This window comes from Hyla sarda, chromosome 9 (assembly GCF_029499605.1).
Source record: "Hyla sarda isolate aHylSar1 chromosome 9, aHylSar1.hap1, whole genome shotgun sequence".
Taxonomy (NCBI): domain Eukaryota; kingdom Metazoa; phylum Chordata; class Amphibia; order Anura; family Hylidae; genus Hyla; species Hyla sarda.
In genome coordinates this window covers 135,910,448-135,934,173 of record NC_079197.1, presented here as the reverse complement: position 1 = coordinate 135,934,173, position 23,726 = coordinate 135,910,448, and the positions used below count along the sequence as shown (strand labels likewise).

Genomic DNA, 23,726 nt, shown 5'->3' with positions numbered 1-23,726 from the left:
GTGACAGGGCACTGATGGGCACAGTAAAAAAAAAAATTTCAGGCACCTGCTTTTTCTTGCTTCAGTGACTGTTATATTCAGTGACTTGTACTGATTTATTGAAAAATAGAGGGTGCCTATAAAGGAGATGGGCACTACTTGGCAAAGGTGTTTTTTTTACACTTTTTATTCAGCAGTCACTGTTATTATCAGTGACTGGCACAGATTTGATTGGGTGACTTGCACTGATTTATTCTGTATGGCTGCCGGATCGCAGCGCAGGGACATAACAGAGGGCAGCGGCAGGGACAGATCAGAGGGTGCCTATAAAGGAGATGGGCACCAAAGGTAGATTTTCTTTTATTTTTACACTTTTTATTCACCAGTCACTGTTATTTTCAGTGACTGGCACAGATTTGTATCTGCCGGCAGTAGCAGCTGTAAGCCGGCTGCAGAGGGAGATCGCTGGCTACAGAGGGAGATCGCCGGCTACAGATGTGAGAAATGTGGAGGACAGAGGGGCACAAAAGGGGCACAGAACGGGCACTGAGGATGAAGGGTAACACACAGTAAGACCTCTTCAACTGTATAACAGTAACTCCTGCTCCGATCGCTACTGTCACAGAAGTGAAAGCATCGGAGCAGGAGTTACTGTATCAGAACGTGGATACATTGTGATAGGTCCCTCCCCGGACCAATCAATGATCCTGGGCCAGGACCACCTCTGATTGGTCTCTGGTCCTGAGGCAGAACTTCTCACCTGCCAGACACAACCGGAGGTGAAAAGTTTAACTTGCGGGCTTCAGCAGGAGCCGTGATTATGTGAACGCCGGGTTTTTAGGGCATGCTGCGCGAATCCACTGCACACAGTGCCGTCAAAACCCGGCGTTCTGCAGGAAGGGGTTAACTATCATATATTTTTATTTGACATATAAGTAATGTGTACCAGGTATTATTGAAATATCTCCAGCCGTACGGAAGTTATGTGGGAACATACATTTCCCATTGTTTTTCATAAGACTTTAAACAAAAACCCAGACCCTCAAAAATGGGGGTAGTTAATGGTTAAATTAACTATCCTATATTTTAAGTGGACATATACGTAACATGTGACCAAGTATTATCGAAATACCTCCAGCCGTTTGGAAGTCATGCAGTAACATATATTTCCCATAGTCTTGTATGGGACTTTAAACAAAAACCCTGACCCTGGCAAATGGTGGTTAGTAAGGGTTAAATGACCTATCGTATGTTTGATGTTGACATGTAAGTAACATCTGTGCCAAGTTTCATGTTAATATCTTTAGCCGTTTGGACGTGATGCTGGAACATACACATACATACACACACACACACACATTGAGTTTTATATATATATATATATATATATATATATATATATATATATATTAGCTGAGTACCCGGCGTTGCCCGTTTTTTCCTTCCTAATCCTTTTTGGGGAGGAAAATAAACAAAGGAGGAAGCTTTTGACTTCATATCCCGTCCTCATATATTGTTGTCATATCCCAACCCCATATCCTGTCCTCACATCCTGACCTCCTATCCCGTCATCATATCTCGACCTCATATGCCATCCTCACATCCCGTCCTCCTATCCCGTCCTCCTATCTCGACCTCCTATCCCGACCTCCTATCCCATCTTCCTATCTCGACCTCCTATCCCGTCCTCCTATCTCGACCTCCTATGCCAACCTCGATCCTGTCCTCCTATCCCGGTCCTCCTATCCTGTCCTCCTATCCCGTCTTCCTATCCCGTCCTCATATCCCGTCCTCCTACCCCGACCCGTAATATGTGTACCAGGTATTATTGAAATATCACCAGCCGTACGGAAGTTATGTGGGAACATACATTTCCCATTGATTTGCATAGGACTTTAAACAAAAACCCCGACCCTCACAAATGGGGGTAGTTAAGGGTTAAATTAACTATCCTATATTTTAAGTGGACAGATAAGTAACATGTGACCAAGTATTATCAAAATATATCCAGCAGTTTGGAAGTTATGCAGTAACATATATTTCCCATTGACTTGTATGGGACTTTAAACATAAACCCCGCCCCTGGCAAATGGGGGTGAGTAAGGGTTAAATCACCTATCCTATGTTTGTTGTTGAAATATAAGTAACATGTGTGCCAAGTTTCATGTTAATATCTTTAGCCGTTTGGACGTGATGCTGGAACATACACACATACATACACACATATATACATACACACATACATACATACACACATTGATTTTTATATATATAGATTTAATTGCGTCAGCCTTGGCATATTGAGATTAATGGAGTGGAGTACAACTTTAGGCCACACTCCTTTTGCTGCGGACACTCCCCTTTTTCAGATGTGGCGATAAACTGTCTAAGATACATAATAAATGTTGTCTAGAGGGAACGGCAATATCCACACAGTCTTACCTGTTGGCCTCCTTTGGAATCTCTGGTGGAATTGCGTGAAAACGAACTTAGGATGCATTCACAAGTGCAAAATCTGCTGCAGAAATCCTGCTAAAGAGCCCTTATCGAGATGCTCAATATAAGGATATGTCGGCACTTCCGTGAAATCTGTGGTGGTGCACGAAGTAGGGTAAAGCCACAGGTAGAAGAAAAATGATACCCAGCACTAACCAGTAATGCACAGTGAAGATTTATTATGCCATAGTGTAGTACAAGGATGCATTTCGGCGTGGGAGCCTTCCTCATCTGGCTGCCTATGGAAGACAGCAAGTCAAGTAAGGCTATGTTCACATGTCAGAAAGTCTGCACGGAAAATCTCAGTGCGGACATTCTGCGGATGTCGGCATCCGGCAATAGGACCTCTCAAGAATGCACAGTCATCTAAATTGACTCCAGTTCTTACTGAGCTCTGCAACAAAATTTTAAACACAGGTGTAGTGATGAAAGAGATGTTGGAGGCCTCAGTAATACTAATCCCAAAGGAAGGGAAAGACCTTTCACTTACACCCAATTACAGACCCATATCACTCCTAAATGAAGACATAAAAATATAATGTGTTACGCCGAGCGCTCCGGGTCCCTGCTCCTCCCCGGAGCGCTCGCGGCGTTCTCCTCTCTGCAGCGCCCCGGTCAGACCCGCTGACCGGGAGCGCTGCACTGACACTGCCGGCGGGGATGCGATCCGCATAGCGGGACGCGCCCGCTCGCGGTTCGCATCCCAATCTCCTTACCTGTCCCGATCCCCGGCTGTCACGTCCTGGCGCGCACGGCTCCGCTCTCTAGGGCGCGCGCGCGCCAGCTCTCTAAGATTTAAAGGGCCAGTGCACCGCTAATTGGTGCCTGGTCCAATCAGTGTAATTAGCTCACCTGCTCCAGGCCTATATTACCTCACTTCCCCTTCCCTGCATTTCCGGATCTTGTTGCCTTGTGCCAGTGAAAGCGTTTCGTGTATGTCCCAAGCCTGTGTTCCAGACCTTCTGCTGTTGCCCCTGACTACGACCCTTGCTGCCTGCCCTGACCTTCTGCTATGTCCAAACTTGCTCTTGCCTTGTCCTTCTGTACCACGCCAGTCTCAGCAGTCAGAGAGGTTGAGCCGTTACCGGTGGATACGACCTGGTTGCTACTGCCGCAGCAAGACCATCCTGCTTTGCGGCGGGCTCTGGTGAATACCAGTAGCAACTTAGAACCGGTCCACCGGTACGGTCCACGCCAATCCCTCTCTGACACAGAGGATCCACCTCCAGCCTGCCGAATCCTAACAATATGCTAAATTACTAACAGACAGACTAGGACCACTTTTACCATGCCTGATCCATGTAGATCAGGTAGGGTTTATTAAGGGCAGACAAACGATAGATGGGACTAGACGCATACTGGACCTTATTGATGGGGTGGGGTGCGGTCAGATGCCTTCTCTTCTGTTGGGATTGGATGCGGAGAAGGCATTCGACCGCATACACTGGGGCTATTTTCGTTCAGTATTGGAGGGGTTCGGTCTGCCGTCCGGGGTTATAACAGCAATTATGGCCCTATATACTACCCCCAGTGCAAAAGTGCGGGCTGAGGGAGCAACCTCCAGAGCTTTCCATATCACTAATGGCACGAGACAGGGGTGCCCCCTGTCTCCCCTGCTCTTCGTCCTAGCAATAGAACCATTGGCGGAGCACGTGCGGAGGGCGGGGGGGGGATACGGGACATCCCTGTGGGGGCAAGAGACCATCGGATAAGTCTTTTCGCGGATGACCTATTGATAACATGTACAGACCCACTTATCTCTATGAAAACCGTAATGGAGCTGCTAGAAAATTTTAGTAAAGTAAGTTTTTATAAACTTAACTCGACAAAGTCAGTGGCCCTTATAATAAACATTGACAAAGAAACTAGAAGATGTTTGGAGGAAAACTACCCATTTATATGGACAGAAGACATGATAATCTACTTAGGTATAAATCTGGGGCCCTCAACACATCAATCTTTGAAAATAAACAAACTCATTGAAATCCCAATTAAAATTAGATATTGTAGCCTATTCCAGATTCCCAGTCTCTTGGTTGGGGAGAATATCGAGAATATTTGCCAATTAAAATACCTAAGAAATCAATCACAGTTCTCCAACAATTTCTGCAAAAATGTATTTGGAAAAATAAGAAACCAAGAACCTCCGCTAAAATACTATATCGCCCAATTAAAGAGGGAGGATTGGGCTGTCCAAACCTTTTAAAATATTACTATGCGTCTTTACTTACTCAGGTTCAGAGACTATGGCATAACGAAACTGAGATGGGCTCAGGAAAAAAAGGAAAAAAAAAGTAGCTTTGGAAGGACAGATGATGGGGGGCATACCCCCCAATCTAATTTTGTGGTAAACAGCTTTAACAAACAAGAGATTGGGACCTAATATAGCTACTATTACCGTGAGTATGGAAGCTTGGAAATATGCGTTACATCACCAAATTCTAAACCCCTGTATATTGGAGGATGTCCCAAATGCAGCAATCCAACACTTCATACCATCAACAGATTTTACTGGTTGGCTAGACAAAGGTATTTTTTCCGTAAATAGTTTTTTATTGAAATTTTTAACACACAATAGTAACACAGCACTTGCATCAACAAAACTAGAAGACAAACAGCATTAATGCAATGTACAGATATCATGGTTTTGTGTATGGTAAAACAACCAAGAAGAACCAAAAAGAAAACCAGAACTCACAGTGACATCACGTCTGCATCTATGGATGGATAGAGGAACAGGTCAATGCAAGTAATATGTAGATAAACAGGATTAGCATACTCCATGGAAATTCATGAACTGTTTTATGTAACCTAAGATGGGCGTCGCCCTCGAAGTGAACAGGCCTTGACTAGTAGCCATATATTGATTTTTTCCCTTAAAAGGATCTATTATATATCTATACAATATGGGGAAATGATCCAGTTGTTCCACCTCTTTTGAAAATTGGCAAAAGTGTTAGAACCCAGGGCTATTATTTTCTCAAATGAATATGTGGTATTCATTTTGGCAATGATGCTATCTATAGTCGGCACTGTGGCAGTTTTCCAAATCGTTTTCATGGCCGATCCTATATGAGAGGCACATGACAATGCTGCATGTAGATGTTTAAAAGCTTTCTCCCATATGGGGAGGGGGACGGTGATACCAAGATCCTTCTCCCATAAACATAGTGGATAGGGCTTGGAGGCACTCTGAAAAGCCATATGGGCGGTATAGAAAGGCTTAAAGGAGTAGTCCAGTGGTGATTCAGTGGTGAGCAACTTATCCCCTAAGGATAGGGGATAAGTTGCAGATCGCGGGGGGTCCGACCGCTGGGGCCCCCTGCGATCTCCTGTACGGAGCCCCTACAGCCCGCGGGAAGGGGGCGTGTCGACCTCCGCACGAGGCGGCGGCCGACACGCCCCCTCAATACAACTCTATGGAAGAGCCGAAGCGCTGCCTTCGGCAATCTCCGGCTCTGCCATAGAGATGTATTGAGGGGGCGTGTCGGCCGCCGCCTCGTGCGGGGGTCGACACCCGCTATCTCGGCGGAGAGCCGGGGCCCCGTACAGAGAGATCGCAGGGGGCCCCAGCGGTCGGACCCCCCGCGATCTCAAACTTATCCCCTATCCTTAGGATAGGGGATAAGTTTTTCACCACTGGACTACCCCTTTAAGGCCTTTGTTAGTGGAAGCTAGAAGGCGAAAAGCAGAGCGGTCTAATTCACCTGGGGCAGGAGTGAGATGGTGTATGAAGTGTCTGATTCATAGATATTTATAGAAATCCTTGTTGGGGATGTTATATTTAGTAGCAAGATCTGAAAAGGGCAGTAAGGCACCACAATCCTTTAGATGTTTAATATGAGTAATACCTCTCTCAGACCATGTAGATAAGTCTAAATCTGGGACCTGGGCTTGTAGGAAAGAAAGCGGTAAAGCATTAGAGCTCAAACCAATAGGCGCTCGCATGTGAGAGATAAAATAAGACCAAGCAGCAAAGGATGCCTTCACTATTGGGTTGGATAGACTTGGAGGTGTGACGGACCAGAAGGGGGCGTACAAGACATCCCTGAGGGAGAATGGAGTTACACTAAAAGCTTCAATGTCTAGCCAAGTTCTCGGACTGCACCACCAAAGCTTAATATTCGAAATTAAGGTTGATATATAGTAAAACTGAAGATTGGGCAAGCCTAAGCCTCCCACTAATTTGGTTCTAGATAGTATGCTAGATGCCAGCCTGGGTTTCCTTCCCGCCCAAGAGAGGATTCTCTGCGCCCAAGAAAAGAAAGAGGAGGGGAGAGAAATAGGTAAAGTGCGGAAAAGATAGAGAAATTTAGGAAGTAAGAACATTTTAACCCCTTAAGGACGCAGGACGTAAATGTACGTCCTGGTGAGGTGGTACTTAACGCACCAGGACGTACATTTACGTCCTAAGCATAACCGCGGGCATCGGAGCGATGCCCGTGTCATGCGCGGCTGATCCCGGCTGCTGATCGCAGCCAGGGACCCGCCGGCAATGGCCGACACCCGCGATCTCGCGGGCGTCCGCCATTAACCCCTCAGGTGCCGGGATCAATACAGATCCCGGCATCTGCGGCGGTTCGCGATTTAAATGAACGATCGGATCGCCCGCAGCGCTGCTGCGGGGATCCGATCATTCATAACGCCGCACGGAGCTCCCCTCACCTTCCTCCGTGCGGCTCCCGGCATCTCCTGCTCTGGTCTGTGATCGAGCAGACCAGAGCAGGAGATGACCGATAATACTGATCTGTTCTATGTCCTATACATAGAACAGATCAGTATTAGCAATCATGGTATTGCTATGAATAGTCCCCTATGGGGACTATTCAAGTGTAAAAAAAAAATGTAAAAAAATTTAAAAGTAAAAGTAAAAAAAAAGTGAAAAATCCCCTCCCCCAATAAAAAAGTAAAACGTCCGTTTTTTCCTATTTTACCCCCAAAAAGCGTAAAAAACATTTTTTATAGACATATTTGGTATCGCCGCGTGCGTAAATGTCCGAACTATTAAAATAAAATCTTAATGATCCCGTACGGTGAACGGCGTGAATGAAAAAAAAAAAAAAGTCCAAAATTCCTACTTTTTTAATACATTTTATTAAAAAAAAAAATTATAAAAAATGTATTAAAAGTTTTTTTATATGCAAATGTGGTATCAAAAAAAAGTACAGATCATGGCGCAAAAAATGAGCCCCCATACCGCCACTTATACGGAAAAATAAAAAAGTTAGAGGTCATCAAAATAAAGGGATTATAAACGTACTAATTTGGTTAAAAAGTTTGTGATTTTTTTTAAGCGCAACAATAATATAAAAGTATATAATAATGGGTATCATTTTAATCGTATTGACCCTCAGAATAAAGAACACACGTCACTTTTACCATAAATTGTACGGCGTGAAAACAAAACCTTCCAAAATTAGCAAAATTGCGTTTTTCGTTTTAATTTCCCCACAAAAATAGTGTTTTTTGGTTGCGCCATACATTTTATGATATAATGAGTTATGTCATTACAAAGGACAACTGGTCGCGGAAAAAACAAGCCCTCATACTAGTCTGTGGATGAAAATATAAAAGAGTTATGATTTTTAGAAGGCGAGGAGGAAAAAATGAAAACGTAAAAATTAAATTGTCTGAGTCCTTAAGGCCAAAATGGGCTGAGTCCTTAAGGGGTTAAATGTGGCAACCCTCCCGATCCACGAGATCTCTGATTTAGTGAGGTGTTCTACATCATTTGATATGGACAACAGTAGACGGTCATAATTTTCAGTGTTTATCGATTTAACGGGGTAGGACAACTGGACGCCTAGATATTGTAAGCTGTTGGGATGCCAATCAAATGTAAACATAGATTTAAGAGAGGATATAAGGTGAGGAGGGAGATTTATGGGGAGGGCCTGGGTCTTAGCACTATTAAGTTGGTAGTAGGAGAGTGTTCCGTACTGTCCTATGATGTCCAATACGGCCGGGATCGATTTTAAAGGGTTAGTGACAGAATTACATCATCCGCATAAAGGGATATGGAATGGTTGGTGGGTCCGATAGTAACTCCCGACACACTAGGGTCAGTTCTGATGGAAGTCGCCAGGGGTTCCATAGACAAAATATATAGTAATGGAGGGAGGGGACATCCTTGACGGGAGCCATTAGAAATAGAAAAAGGAGCCGATAAGCACCCATTAGCCAGTACCCTGGCCGTAGGGGTGGAGTAAAGGGACGCAAGCGCTGACACTATGGCACCCGAGAACCCCATCGCCTCTAGGACCGAGAAGGCGAACGACCACCGGAGGCGGTCGAACGCCTTCTCCGCGTCCAGGGCCAGGATGACCGCCGGTGTGGATGTGCATTCCAAATGGTGGAAAACATGAAGGAGTCGCCTAGTGTTATCGGAGCCCTGCCGTCCGGCCACAAATCCAGATTGGTCTATATGAACCAACGAAGGTAAGACCACGGAGAGTCTACACGCCAAGAGCTTTGCAAAAATATTAATGTCCTGATTGAGGCTCCTTACCAGGTTTAGGCAAGGTAGTAATAGTAGCCTGCAAGTTCTCCTGCGGAAATGATCCAGTGGCAGTGGCCGTCCGGCAGAACCCCAACAAATGTGGAGCTAATAGTTCGCTGAAGGCCTTATAATAGGAGGCAGCAGACCCATCAGGTCCTGGCGCCTTGCCCCTCGGGAGTGAGTTAATCACTTTAATTATCTCCGGCAATGTAACGTCTCTATTTAAGTCGGACAGTTGTGTGTGGGATAGGGTGGGGAGATTAAGTTTCTGAAGGTAGGATTGGATAGAGGGCTCCAAAGCCATTGGCATTGTCCAAGGGGGTATATAATTTATCATTAGTGGTCGGATGGAAAAGGAATGGAATGCGTGATTTCGCCTGTTGACGCCTGAGGCGGTTTGCTTGTAGTTTGCTGGCTTTATTATTCTGGGAATAATAACGTGCTTGAAGCTTTCTGTGTGTCTTCTCGTATGATGATAGTAGCAAGCAACGTACATCCCTTCTCAAGGAGTGCACTACTGCAGCATTAGCATCCGTGGGACATAGTTGATTAGTGAGTTCTGCTTGCTTTAATTTTGTAAGTGCTTCTTTAATGGCTTGTTCGTTACGTCTTTTTATAATAAAGCTATACTTTATGCAGGAACCCCTTATTACTGCCTTATGGCAGTTCCATAGAAGTATGGGATCATTCACAGAGTTCGCATTTTTTGCGAAATATTCCGTGATGTCTCGTCTTAAACAGTCCCCAAATTGTGGGTGTGACCAAAGATATGGGTTACCGCACCAAGCATAGGAGGGAGGGGAGACCGTGCCATCCCGCAATGTCAAAACAATAGCAGCATGGTCCGTCCATTTGATAGGTTCAATATTGGTGGCCCTTACATTAGTTATTAGAGTCCTATCCACTAGAAATAGATCAATGCGTGAATAGGTACTATGTACGCCCGATAAAAATGTGTACTCCCGCTCTGAGGTATGTTGTATACGCCATATGTCATAGAGGTCAGTAGAGGAGAGAAAGGAGGAGAAAGAAGTAAGAGAGAGACGAGAAGGAGATGTGGTGTCCATCACACTGTCAGGGACAGTATTAAAGTCGCCACAGAGAATTAAGGATCCCCAGGCTGGGTGTCCAACCGCTTTCATTAACCTCTTCAAAAAAGTAATTCGTCCCTTATTCGGGGCATATAGGGAAACTATAGAAAAACGTGTTGCATTAATGGTGCAGTGGAGAATAACATACCTCCCCATCCGGTCCGCCACTACCTCATGAAGGGAAAATGCCACAGTATTCTTTATCGCTATCAAGACGCCTCTGGACTTGGAGCTGTAGGTAGAATGATAAATGTTAGTGAATGCAGGGTGGTGAAGGCGAGGTATATCCTTAGTTAATAAATGTGTCTCCTGCACACACAGGACATCGCTCTTTAGCTCAAGAGCTTCCTTCCATAAATGTGATCTTTTACATGGCGTGTTCAGGCCGTTCACATTAAGACTAGTAAATGTTATAGACATAATACTAAAGTAAACATCAATAGATGAAATGGTAAGTTGTCATGGATATCAGAGTGGCAAGACGCACCTCCCAGCCAGCGTGCGCCTGCCAAGCTTCCTAGGAGTACAGCTAATAGACCCTGCATGTAAGATATTTCACTGTGAGAGAAACAAAGAACAACAAAATAGAGGAACACAAACAAAAGCATACAAGACACTAGATAGGATGGCATGCCGAAGCACGGGCCATCCAACTCCAGGTGGGGGTGAAAGTCTATGTCGGAACCAGGCACCGTAGACAAAAAATCTCCGACCGCCGTATCATTGAGAAAACGGAAAGTTCACCAGGTGAGTCAGACAGTAGACCAGTCCCCCTCCACTGCCCTGGGGCGAGAGTCCTTTGGCTGACGCGATGGGTAGATCAAAGAAATATTCCAATTCTTCAAGGGCTCCTCACCCTCTGCAAGGGTGCGCACGACATGCATAGATCCATCGCGCTTGATCAGTAAACGTACTGGAAATCCCCAACGGTACATCACTTTGGAAGCTCTAAGGGCAGAGGTGACAGGAACCAGAGATCTGCGTGCTTGTAGGGTGGCCGCAGATAGGTCCGCATACACTGCAATTCTGTGATAGGGAGCTGGCAAGCCATTATTGCGTCGAGCATATTCCATTGATTTGCTCCTTTACATGGAAAAAATGAACACGGGCTAACACGTCCCTAGGGACAGAGTCCTCCAGATGTTTTGGTCTTGGAACCCTGTGGGCCCTATCCACAATTAGTTCCTGCGAGGGGCAATCAGGCAAAGTCGCTTGAATCAGAGACTTGACATATTCCGGAATGTCTGCTGGGGTCACCGCCTCTGGAATGCCTCGCAATTTAATATTGTTGCGGCGATTGCGGTCCTCTAGGTCTGCAACTTTGAGCTTAAGGGAGGACACGTCATCTTCCAAATCTTCTCAGAGGTCAATTAGAGCGTTGTGGGAGGAAGCAAACTCTCCAAATTTTTGCTCTATATGGTCAACCCTGTCCCCTAATGCTTGAACCGAGGACTGGATGGGGTTAACCATTTTGTGAAATTCTTGCAGGAATGAGGAACGTAATAACAGCAATATGTCCCTCAAAGTTGTGTCAGTTAAGGCTTTATCAGTAACAGGAGCAGTGCCCCGGGGGTCTCCATAGTCAGTGTCCCCAGGGAGAGAAGCGCCCCATGCACTCATCTCATGTTGCAATGAAGGTAGGGAAACAGCCGGCATCGCTGTCCCCAGAGAGCAAGAGGGAGAAATGCTTTTAGTCGTAAAGGGCGGAAGAGACGGGGACCTCAGTTCCCCCCGACCTTCCCCGTCCCCGAACACGCACCTCACAGTTGCGGGTAGTCTCTCTCCAGTGTCGGCGAGCAGGCAGCCAGAACGGAGGTGAGTAAGGCAGGGTCCAAAGTCGACCTCCTCGGTGGGATTGGAGGGCATGCAGGGCTGTGCTCCGGAGGCTGTGGTGAGCGCGCTGTGAGAGAGGCAGCAGGGCAGCCAGCACCATCTTGGCCCGGGGATGAGCGGGGAACAAACTGAAATTTTTCCAGAGTGCCCGTCCTCAGCGGCTTTCTTCTCCTCGCCGGCATCTCAGCTGAAGTTTAGGGAGCTGCAGAGTCAATTTGCTGGCGAAAATAAGCGGTGTATTAGTCGCTATGGCTGATTATTCACGGAGCTCCCTTGAGACTAAACCATGCGCCTCGGCAGCCAGGCCACGCCCCCCCAGGAATGACAAAGGTATTTTTAAATTAGGAGATATTGTGGAGAGTGGAGGGATGCTGCCATTTGAAGAAATCTCCCAAAAAATTGAAATACCATCGAAAGATTTTTTTTAAAGACCTCCAGATACGGCATTGTGTCTCCTCCTTTAACTGGGGAGTCAGGGTGAAGTCAATATATAATGAATATTTTTTTTAATACCAAAGGAGGTAGGGGTGGGATATCTAGAGCCTATAAGGCTCTGCAACAAATGGACTTCCAAATAAAGATGAGTTTTCAGGTTAAATGGGAAGTTGATTTGGGTCACCCTATTTCTGATGAAACCTGGACGGGTATTTTCCTTACCCCAACAAAGGTTTCACATTGTGTTTCCCATTTGGAATCATCACGCAAATTGTTATATAGATGGTACCTGACCCCTGTTAAGTTATCTAGGTTTAGTTCAAGTAATTCCCCGACCTATTGGCGGTGTAATTTGGGGATTGGCACATTAAAACATATATGGTGGGACTGCCCGTGTATAAAAAGGTTATGGGCAGAGATATACCAATTACAGAAACAATTGTGCGGAGAGGATACAAACATTATTTGGGGGCCAGGTTTAGCGCTCCTGTCAAAGGGTTTGGATCATTTACCGTAAAAACAGTCTGTAATAGTTTTCCATGCTCTAGCTACAACAAGAGACGCAATCACAAGTTATTGGAGAAGCCAAGACCTCCCAAATACAACTCTCATAATCAGATCATTTAAACGAATATGTATTATGGAGAAATTAAGATTAGATAAGTCTGCAAAGAATAAATCGAAGGATAAGTGGTGGGAGATTTGGGAATATTTTAGAAACCAGGTGAATAATTTGGGGTAACTCCCAAATATCAAATGGAACTCTGGACGTGAGTGGAAGAAAGAAGCAGTGTGAAGGTTAGGAAGGGAGGTGTGTGAGTGTGTGAGTAAAGGGGAGAAGATGGAATGGTTTTATTTTTTGTTCTTGTTTAGAATGTCTACAGTATGTATATGTGTGATATGTATGAGCAATAATTGTATTTGGAAAATAACAATAAAAATATATTCAACACAAAAGAATGCGCAGTTTCATTGATGGCAATGAATTCCATGCGGAGTCCGCAGAAAGAATGGACCGGAATTTGAAACATCTGGTGTGGAAATTCTGCTATGTGCACAGTGCAGCAAAATCCCATTAAGATCAATGGAACTCTGCTGCTGCGGAAATTCTGGCCTGTTAAAATAGCCTAAATCAGTTTTACAGTCTAAATTCCGGTAAAAGTCAGGCACATTTGCAATAGTAGACCTGCCCAATGTGTTATAGTGTACCTGTCACCAACAAAAAGGTTTGTATAATGTAGACAATACCATTATATGTATACTTGTAATATACATTGGTTAAAAAAAATTATATTTTTGTCCCTGCAGCTATTGCCTGTGTGTCCCTATGAGGAATCCAAATACAGGAAGTGAGGGTGGACAAGCAGGGCTCTGTACACTGAGGACAAGCAGGGCTCTGTACACTGAGGACAAGCGGGGCTCTGTACACTGAGGACAAGCGGGGCTCTGTACACTGAGGACAAGCGGGGCTCTGTACACTGAGGACAAGCGGGGCTCTGTACACTGAGGACAAGCGGGGCTCTGTACACTGAGGACAAGCGGGGCTCTGTACACTGAGGACAAGCGGGGCTCTGTACACTGAGGACAAGCGGGGCTCTACACTGAGGACAAGCGGGGCTCTGTACACTGAGGACAAGCGGGGCTCTGTACACTGAGGACAAGCGGGGCTCTGTACACTGAGGACAAGCGGGGCTCTGTACACTGAGGACAAGCGGGGCTCTGTACACTGAGGACAAGCGGGGCTCTGTACACTGAGGACAAGCGGGGCTCTGGCTCTGTACACTGAGGACAAGCAGGGCTCTGTACACTGAGGACAAGCAGGGCTCTGTACACTGAAGACAAGCAGGGCTCTGTACACTGAGGACAAGCAGGACTCTACACTGAGGACAAGCAGGGCTCTGCACATTTAGGACAATCAGGGCTCTGTACACTGAGGACAAGCGGGGCTCTGTACACTGAGGACAAGCAGGGCTCTGTACACTGAGGACAAGCAGGGCTCTGTACACTGAGGACAAGCAGGGCTCTGTACACTGAGGACAAGCGGGGCTCTGTAGACACAACAAGCAGGGCTCTATGCACTGAGGACAAGCAGGGCTCTGTTCACTGAGGAAAAGCAGGGCTCTGTACACTGAGGACAAGCGGGGCTCTGTACACACAACAAGCAGGGCTCTGTACACTGAAGACAAGCAGGGCTCTGTACACACAACAAGCAGGGCTCTGTACACTGAGGACAAGCAGGGCTCTGCACTGAGGACAAGTGGCGCTCTGTACACTGAGGACAAGCAGGGCTCTGTTCACTGAGGACAAGCAGGGCTCTGTTCACTGAGGACAAGCAGGGCTCTGTACACTGAGGACAAGCAGGGCTCTGTACACTGAGGACAAGCAGGGCTCTGTACACTGAGGACAAGCAGGGCTCTGTACACTGAGGACAAGCAGGGCTCTGTACACTGAGGAAAAGCAGGGCTCTGTACACTGAGGACAAGCAGGGCTCTGTACACGGAGGACAAGCAGGGCTTTGTACATTGAGGACAAGCAGGGCTTTGTACACTGAGGACAAGCAGGGCTCTGTACACTGAGGACAAGCGGGGCTCTGTACACTGAGGACAAGCGGGGCTCTGTTCACTGAGGACAAGCAGGGCTCTGTACACTGAGGACAAGCAGGGCTCTGTGCACTGAGGACAAGCAGGGCTCTGTACACTCAGGACAAGCAGGGCTCTGTGCACTGAGGCTCTACGACACACTCCCGGCTCATACAGCTGGATGATTGACAAGACAGGAGCCTGCACAGAGCCCTGCTTGTCCTGCCCTCGCTTCCTGTGTTTGGACTCCGCACAGAGACACACAGGCAATAGCTGCAGGGACAGCATTTTCTCACCCAATAATATACTGTACACATTTCTAACCAATGTATATCGTAAATATACATATAGGCCCTCATTTACTATTGCAAACCCGACATGTTTTGTCGGGTTGTGCGCCAGGTTTTGTCGCATTGTGCCAGATTTTGCGCCAGAATTTGCTCCAGAATTGAAAAAACCCGACTAACTCTTCATTTTGGTAAGAAAACCTGAAAAGGGGCGTGGCCCACAGAAAAGGGGTGTGGTCTCCAAAAAGGGGCGCGTTCCTGACATTTCCACAAAATGTATTAATTACTAAGGTTTCCACATAAAATGTGGTGGATTTAAGCGGAGGAAAACCCTACAGATCAGAGCATATGTAAAAAAAAGCAAAGTGTAGGGAAAGTGGAAAATGTAGGGAAACCTTAGTAAATACCGTGGAAAATAAATTGTAGGGAATTAAAACCCACAAAGAAACCTACACAACACTCTTAGTAAATAGGGGCCATAATGTATGTATGTATTTCTAACCAATGTATATTATAAAAAATACATATAATGGTATTGTCTACATTATATAATTAAATGTTTTTGCTAATGACAAGTACACTTTAAAACTGCTCCAAGCAACTGATCACAGCTCAGCGTTCCATTCTTAAAATGCTCTGGTAAAATGAATCCTGAGCTGTGATTGTTTGCTATGAGTGAATAGGACAGTTTTTGTCTTTGGCAATGTTGAGAAACCTGCCCTATTAGGCTCCCACTAGTTATTTTTCCCTGTGTTTTTTTGTGTGAAAAAAACGCCAGTGCAATTTCCTGCGTCTGATGTTTTTTCTGGCATTTTTGCATTTGAGTGGAAATTGCATTTTTTGCCCTTTTGGTGTTTTTTTTCTAAATTTGTTGCAGTAGGGATGGGAAAAAATGTATTTAACCCCTTAAGGACCAGGCCATTTTACACCTTAGGACCAGAGCGTTTTTTGCACATCTGACCACTGTCACTTTAAACATTAATAACTCTGGAATGCTTTTAGTTATCAATCTGATTCCGAGATTGTTTTTTCGTGACATATTCTACTTTAACATAGTGGTAAAATTGTGTGGTAACTTGCATCCTTTCTTGGTGAAAAATCCCAAAATTTGATGAAAAATTTGAAAATTTTGCATTTTTCTAACTTTGAAGCTCTCTGCTTGTAAGGAAAATGGATATTCAAAATATTTTTTTATTTTATTCACATTTCCAATATGTCTACTTTATGTTTGCATCATAAAATTGATGAGTTTTTACTTTTGGAAGACACCAGAGGGCTTCAAAGTTCAGCAGCACTTTTCCAATTTTTCACAAAATTTTGAACCTCGCTTTTTTTCAGAGACCAGTTCAGGTTTGAAGTGGATTTGAAGGGTCTTCCCATTAGAAATACCCCACAAATGACCCCATGATAAAAACTACACCCTCCAAAGTATTCAAAATGACAATCAGTAAGTGTTTTAACCCTTTAGGTGTTTCACAGGAATAGCAGCAAAGTGAAGGAGAAAATTCACAATCTTTATTTTTTACACTCGCATGTTCTTGTAAACCCAATTTTTGCATTTTTACAAGGGGTAAAAGGAGAAAATGTATACTTGTATTTGTAGCCCAATTTCTCTCGAGTAAGCACATACCTCATATGTCTATGTAAAGTGTTCGGCGGGCGTAGTAGAGGGCTCAGAAGCGAAGGAGCGACAAGGGGATTTTGGAGAGTACGTTTTTCAGAAATGATTTTTGGGGGGCATGTTGCATTTAGGAAGCCCCTATGGTGCCAGAACAGCAAAAATAACCCACATGGCATACCATTTTGGAAACTAGACCCCTTGGGGAACGTAACAAGGAATAAAGTGAGCCTTAATACCCCACACGGGTTTCACGACTTTTGCATATGTAAAAAAAAATATTTTTTTTTTCACTTAAATGTGTGTTTCCCCCCAAATTTCAAATTTTTGCAAGGGTTAATAGCAGAAAATACCCCCCAAAATTTGTAACCCCATCTCTTCTGAGTATGGAGGTACCCCATAAGTGGACCTGAAGTGCACTACGGGCGAACTACAATGCTCAGAAGAGGAGGAGCACCATTGAGCTTTTGGAAAGAGAATTCGTTTGGAATGGTAGTCAGGGGCCATGTGCATTTACAAAGCCCCCCGTGGTGCCAGAACAGTGGACCCCCCCCCCCCCACATGTGACCCCATTTTGGAAACTACACCCCTCACAGAATGTAATAAGTGGTGCAGTGAGCTTTTACACCCCACTGGCGTTTGACAGATCTTTGGAACAGTGGGCTGTGCAAATGGAAAATTACATTTTTCATTTTCACGGATCACTGTTCAAAAAATCTGTCAGACACCTGTGGGGCGTAAATGCTCACTTCTCCCCTTATTACATTACATGAGGGGTGTAGTTTCCAAAATGGGGTCACATATGGGGGGGGTCCATTGTTCTGGTACCATGGGGGCTTTGTAAACACAAGTGGCCTTCAATTCCGGACAAATTTTCTCTTCAAAATCCCAATGGCGCTCCTTCTCTTCTGAGCATTGTAGTGCACCCATAGAGCACTTTACATCCACATATGGGGTATGCTCTTACTCAGAAGAAATTGGGTTACAAATTTTGGGGGGCTTTTTTTTATTTTCCCTTGTGAAAATGAAAAATTTAGGGTGACACCAGCATTTTAGTGAAAAAAAATTTTTTTTTTTCATTTTCCCATCCAACTTTAATGAAAATTTGTCAAACACCTGTGGGGTGTTCAGGCTCACTATACCCCTTGTTACGTTCCGTGAGGGGTGTCGTTTCCAAAATGGGGTCACATGTGGGTATTTATTGTTTTGTGTTTATGTCAGAACCATTGTAAAATCAGCCACCCCTGTGCAAATCACCAATCTAGGCCTCAAATGTACATGGTGCGCTGTCACTCCTGAGCCTTGTTGTGAGTCCGCAGAGCATTTTACGCCCACATATGGGGTATCTCCGTACTCAGGAGAAATTGCGTTACAAATTTTGGGGGTCTTTTTTTCCTTTTACCTCCCGTGAAAATAAAAAGTAAAGGACAACACCAGCATGTTAGTGTAAAAAAAAATTTTTTTTTACACTAACAGGCTGGTGTAGACCCCAACTTTTCTTTTTCATAAGGGGTAAAAGGAAAAAAAGCCCCCAAAATTAGTAACGCTATTTCTCCCGAGTACGGAGATACCCCATATGTGGCACTAAACTGTTTCCTTGAAATATGACAGGGCTCCAAAGTGAGAGAGCGCCATGCGCATTTGAGGACTAAATTAGGGATTGCACAGGGGTGGACATAGGGGTATTCTACGCCAGTGATTCCCAAACAGGGTGCCTCCAGCTGTTGCTAAACTCCCAGCATGCCTGGACAGTCAGTGGCTGTCCGGAAATGCTGGGAGTTGTTGTTTTGCAACAGCTGGAGGCTCTGTTTTGGAAACACTGCAGTACAATACGTTTTTTATTTTTTATTAGGGGGACAGTGTAAGGGGGTGTATATGTAGTGTTTTACTCTTTATTATGTGTAAGTGTAGTGTTTTTAGGGTACATTCACACTGGCGGGTTTACAGTGAATTTACCGCTAGGAGTTTGCGCTGCGGTGAAAAATTTGCCACAGCCCAAACTTGAAGCAGAAAACTTACTGTAAACCCGCCAGTGTGAATGTACCCTGTACGTTCACATGGGGGGGGCAAACCTCCAGCTGTTTCAAAATTACAACTCCCAGCATGTACTGACAGACCGTGCATGCTGGGAGTTGTACTTTTGCAACAGCTGAAGGCACACTGGTTGGAAAACCTTCAGTTAGGTTCTGTTACCTAACTCAGTATTTTCCAACCAGTGTGCCTCCAGCTGTTGCAAAACTTCAACTCCCAGCATGTACTGATCGCCGAAAGGCATGCTGGGAGATGTAGTTATGCAACAGCTGGAGGGATCGCAACTACAACTCCCAGCATGCAGAGACAGCTGTTTGCTGTTTAGGCTTGCTGGGAGTTGCAGTTTTGCAACATCTGTAGAGCTATAGTTTAGAGACCACTGCACAATGGTCTCCAAACTGTGGACCTCCAGATGTTGCAAAACTACAACTCCCAGCATGCCCAGACCGCAAACTGCTGTCTGGGCATGCTGGGAGTTGTAGTTTTGCAAGATCTGGAGGTGCACAGTATAGAGATCACTTTGCAGTGGTCTCAAACTGTAGACCTCCAGCTGTTGCAAAACTGCAACTCCCAGCAAGCCTAAACAGCTCTCTGGGCATGCTGGGAGTTGTAGTTTTGCAACATCTGGAGGGTTACAGTTTAGAGACCACTATAGTGGTCTCAGACTGTAGCCCTCCAGATGTTGCTAAGTAACTCACCGGCTTCCGTTGGATCCAGGGAGCTGCGTCGCGGTCCTCTTCTTCCGCCGATCGTCGCCCGCTGCCGCCGCTGATCATCGCCGCTGCCGTCGCCGATGGGTAAGTGGATCTTCGGCGCCGGTCCCTGTCGGTTTCCCCGTCCTGCCCCGCCTATTGTGGGAGGGCAGGACGGGGAAACCGAAAGTAAACCCCTCCGCCCCCGATCTGCTATTGGTGGTCACGTCTAGACCACCAATAGCAGAGATAGGAGGGGTGGCAACCCTGCCACCTCACTCCTATCGCTACAGGGGGATCGTGGGTGTCTAGGACACCCGCGATCCCCCTTCTATTCCGGGTCATCATAGACCCGTATGACCCGGAATCGGCGCAAATCGCAAGTGTGAATTCACTTGCGATTTGCGACGATCGCCGACATGGGGGAGTCTAATGACCCCCCTGGGCATTTGCGTGGGGTGCCTGCTGATAGATATCAGCAGTCACCCCGGCGCGATCCCCGCCCGGCGCGCGGCGGGGACCGAAATTCCCACGGGCGTACAGGTACGCCCTTGGTCCTTAAGGACCAGGGAGCAAAGGCGTACCTGTACGCCCTTGGTCCTTAAGGGGTTAAGGAAATCTTTTTTTTTTTTTATATTTTATAATTTTTCTCTCTCTGTTTTTTAGGTAGTACTACTACTCCCATCATGGAACACACTGTTCCATGATTGGAGTAGTAGTTCCTGTACTGATAGACATATTGCCCCGGGTGTCACTCCTGACACCTGATGCAATCATCTATAATATAGCAGAAATGCGGAGCAGCTCTATACAGCGCTCACATCTCTGCTCTGTACTCCGGCCATTGATGTGAATAGAACATCACTCATTCATATTTTCTGCCCAGAGTGGGGATTGGCCAGATGGTTGCAGCCGATCACAGCTCTCTGCAGGAAATATGAATGAGTGATGTTCTATTCATATCACTGGCCGGAGTACAGAGCAGAGATGGGGAGTGCAGGAGAAAGCTGCTCCACATCTCTGCAATAGATAGGACGATCACATCGGGTGTCAGGAGTGATACCCGCTGTGATCTGTCCTTACCTGCAGGTACTACTACTCCCAACATGGAGCACACTCTGCTACATGCTGGGAGCTGTAGTACCTGCATTAATAGACAGATCGCAGCATGTGTCACTTCTGACACCTGTTGTGATCTGTCTATTAATGCAGGTACTACAGGTCCCAGCATGGAGTAGAGTGTGCTCCATGCTGGGAGCTATAGTACCTGCAGTTAAGGAAAGATCACAGTGAATGTCACTTCTGACACCCGCTGTGATCCTCCTGTATAATGTATAGATGCGGCGGCTGCTCTTCTATGGTCCCCTGTACTGCCGTATATATACACATATTCATATTTCCCGCCAGATGGTTCCAGCCAATCACAGCTCTCTGCGGGAAATATGAATAGGTGTATATATACGTCAGTGCAGGGGACCATAGAAGAGCGGCCGGCCGCATCTATACATTATACAGGAGGATCGCAACGGAATTGAGGCGGTCAGTTAGTACAGGTACTACTACTCCCATCATGGAACAGTGTTCCATGCTGGGAGTAATAGTACTACCTTAAAAAAATTAAGAAAAAAAAGGAAAAACGCACACTACGTTTTTATTATTGTTGGCAAAATTTTTAGTGCTTTACCCGCCCACATAAATTGATCCCTGTTTAAAAATGAATACAAATTTTGTTATAAAAAAATATAAATTTTGTTAAATACAATTTTTTCCATCCCTACTGTATCTTTTTTATTATTTTTTTTAATAGTACCCTACAAAATGTTATTAAAAAAGTATCTCCATCACTTTTTTTGATCGCTAAAGTCCAAAAAAGAATAAAAACCGCCTGCAAAAACGCTAAAGTTAAAACCCACGTTGCGTTTTATTAGACTTCTATGGGAAAAAAAACGCCAAAGGCTCAACATGCTGTGACTTTGCAAAACTGCCAAGGAGCTGAAAAACGGCAAAAGGATAAAAAAATAACCCTGCCAAACTGAAAAACGCAAAGTGGAAAAAGAATTTTGCGTTTTTTATTGATTTACAGCTAACATCTGGCCGCAGGCCCATGGTGGCCGTTTTGGCGTTTTGCCCCCCAAAAATCGCCAAAACGGTCAAAACTTAGCCTTATGTGGCAAAGTCGAAGAAAATGCTCATAGATAAATCTGCCCCATTATTATTTTTTAGATTTGAAGATGGACCTATACAGCCTAAATGATGAACATTGCCTCCAACCAGAGGACTACTGCAATGATGGCTTCCAGCCCATGTGTGATATTCTGCAGCCGGAACTTTCAGATCGCAGCTCAGGTTCTGCTACCACTATGTTCAGTGATAATTTGGGCAGGATAGAAGAGAGCCTCCCAAGTGCTGATATGATGTCATCTGTTAATAACAAATGGGATGCAGGTTAGTTGAAAGAATTAATTATTAAAGGGGTATTCCAGGAAAAAACTTTTTTTATATATATCAACTGGCTCCAGAAAGTTAAACAGATTTGTAAATTACTTCTATTAAAAAATCTTAATCCTTTCAGTACTTATGAGCTTCTGAAGTTAAGGTTGTTCTTTTCTGTCTAAGTGCTCTCTGATGACGCCTGTCTCGGGAAACGCCCAGTTTAGAAGAGGTTTGCTATGGGGATTTGCTTCTAAACTGGGCGGTTCCCAAGACACGTGTCATCAGAGAGCACTTAGACAGAAAAGAACAACCTTAACTTCAGAAGCTCATAAGTACTGAAATGATTAAGATTTTTTAATAGAAGTAATTTACAAATCTGTTTAACTTTCTGGAGCCAGTTGATATATAAAAAAATTTTTTTTTCTGGAATACCCCTTTAAATAGTGATTGACAGTTATTTTTGCAAACACACTTTGGCCGGGATGACACTTTAAAATTATTGTCCATCGGAATACATTGTTGTCTATGGGGACCGGCAATGTCCAAGCAGTCCTAGCTGCCGGCCGCTCTCGGAATCTCTGGGTGGAATTGTGTTAACTCAGCATAGGGCAGGGTGGTATGACCAAATGTGTGTATCATGGTATTTTTTTAAACTTTTAGTGGTTCCACGGTATATAACGGTAATTCCTGGCGGGGCGATAGGAAATACCGTTATATACCGTGGAACCACTAAAAGTTAAAAAAAATACCCCCCATATTAATTATCAGCCCACATCCTCTTCGGGGTAAATGCTCACATATCACCCGCAAGCGCTGCCCTCCTCGTCCTGTTTCTTGCGGCCGCCGGCGCTGGCACTCTATACTGTGCGGTATCCCTATGCCCGGGCTGCAAAAGGTAGACAAAATAAACTTTAACGCACCTACGTCGCTCTTACGCTGGGGACGGGAACGTCGGAGAGCTGTCAGCTTATCACCGGCTGCAGCAATGTTTCCCCTCGGCCGGTGATAGGCTGAGCCCACTGTCATGTAAGAAGCCGGCCGAGGCGGAACATCGCTGCGGTCGGTGATAGGCTGAGCCCACTGTCATGTAAGAAGCCGGCCGAGGCGGAACATCGCTGCGGTCGGTGATAGGCTGAGCCCACTGTCATGTAAGAAGCCGGCCGAGGCGGAACATCGCTGCGGTCGGTGATAGGCTGAGCCCACTGTCATGTAAGAAGCCGGCCGAGGCGGAACATCGCTGCGGTCGGTGATAGGCTGACGGCTGTCCGACGTTCCCGTCCCCAGAAAACAAGTGAGGCCGGTACCGGACCAACGGGAGGTGAGTTAAAGTTTATTTTGTTTATTTTTTGCAGCCCGGGCATAGGGATACTGCGTACAGTATAGAGCAGTGGTCTACAACCTGCTGACCTCCAGATGTTGCAAAACTACAACTCCCAGGTCCGGGCATGCTGGGACTTGTAGTTTTGCAACATCTGGAGGTCCGCAGGTTGGGGACCACTGGTATAGAGTGTCAGCGCAACAAACAGGACGAGGAGGGCAGCGCATGCGGGTGACATGTGAGTAGTAGTACCCTGATGGGGACAGCGCTGGGCTGGGCTAATAATTGGGGGGGGGGGAGCAGAACAGCGCTCGCAGGTCACATAGGATTAGTTCCTTGATGTGGGGACAGCGCAGCGCTGGGCTGATTCATTCATTCCCGAGGGGGAGGGGCCAAAGCGGTATTGCGGTATGGGTTAAAATTCATATCATGCAG

At 45.6% G+C, this 23,726-nt stretch overlaps 1 protein-coding gene across 7 annotated transcripts in view; it reads left to right on the top strand.

Annotated features, from left to right (window-relative positions):
* Window positions 1-23,726, top strand: part of ZNF541 (zinc finger protein 541) — a 110,606-nt gene that overhangs the window by 25,726 nt on the left and 61,154 nt on the right. For 3 of the 7 annotated variants that reach the window (XM_056539939.1, XM_056539938.1, XM_056539940.1), the window contains exon 2: window positions 21,764-21,985. In XM_056539939.1, the coding sequence (XP_056395914.1) occupies window positions 21,772-21,985 (214 nt within the window). In that variant the 5' untranslated portion in view covers window positions 21,764-21,771. Of the gene's footprint in view, window positions 1-16,537; window positions 16,647-21,763; window positions 21,986-23,726 lie in introns of those variants that run through there. The other 4 variants (XM_056539937.1, XM_056539936.1, XR_008847879.1 and 1 more) reach the window with 3 other exon arrangements.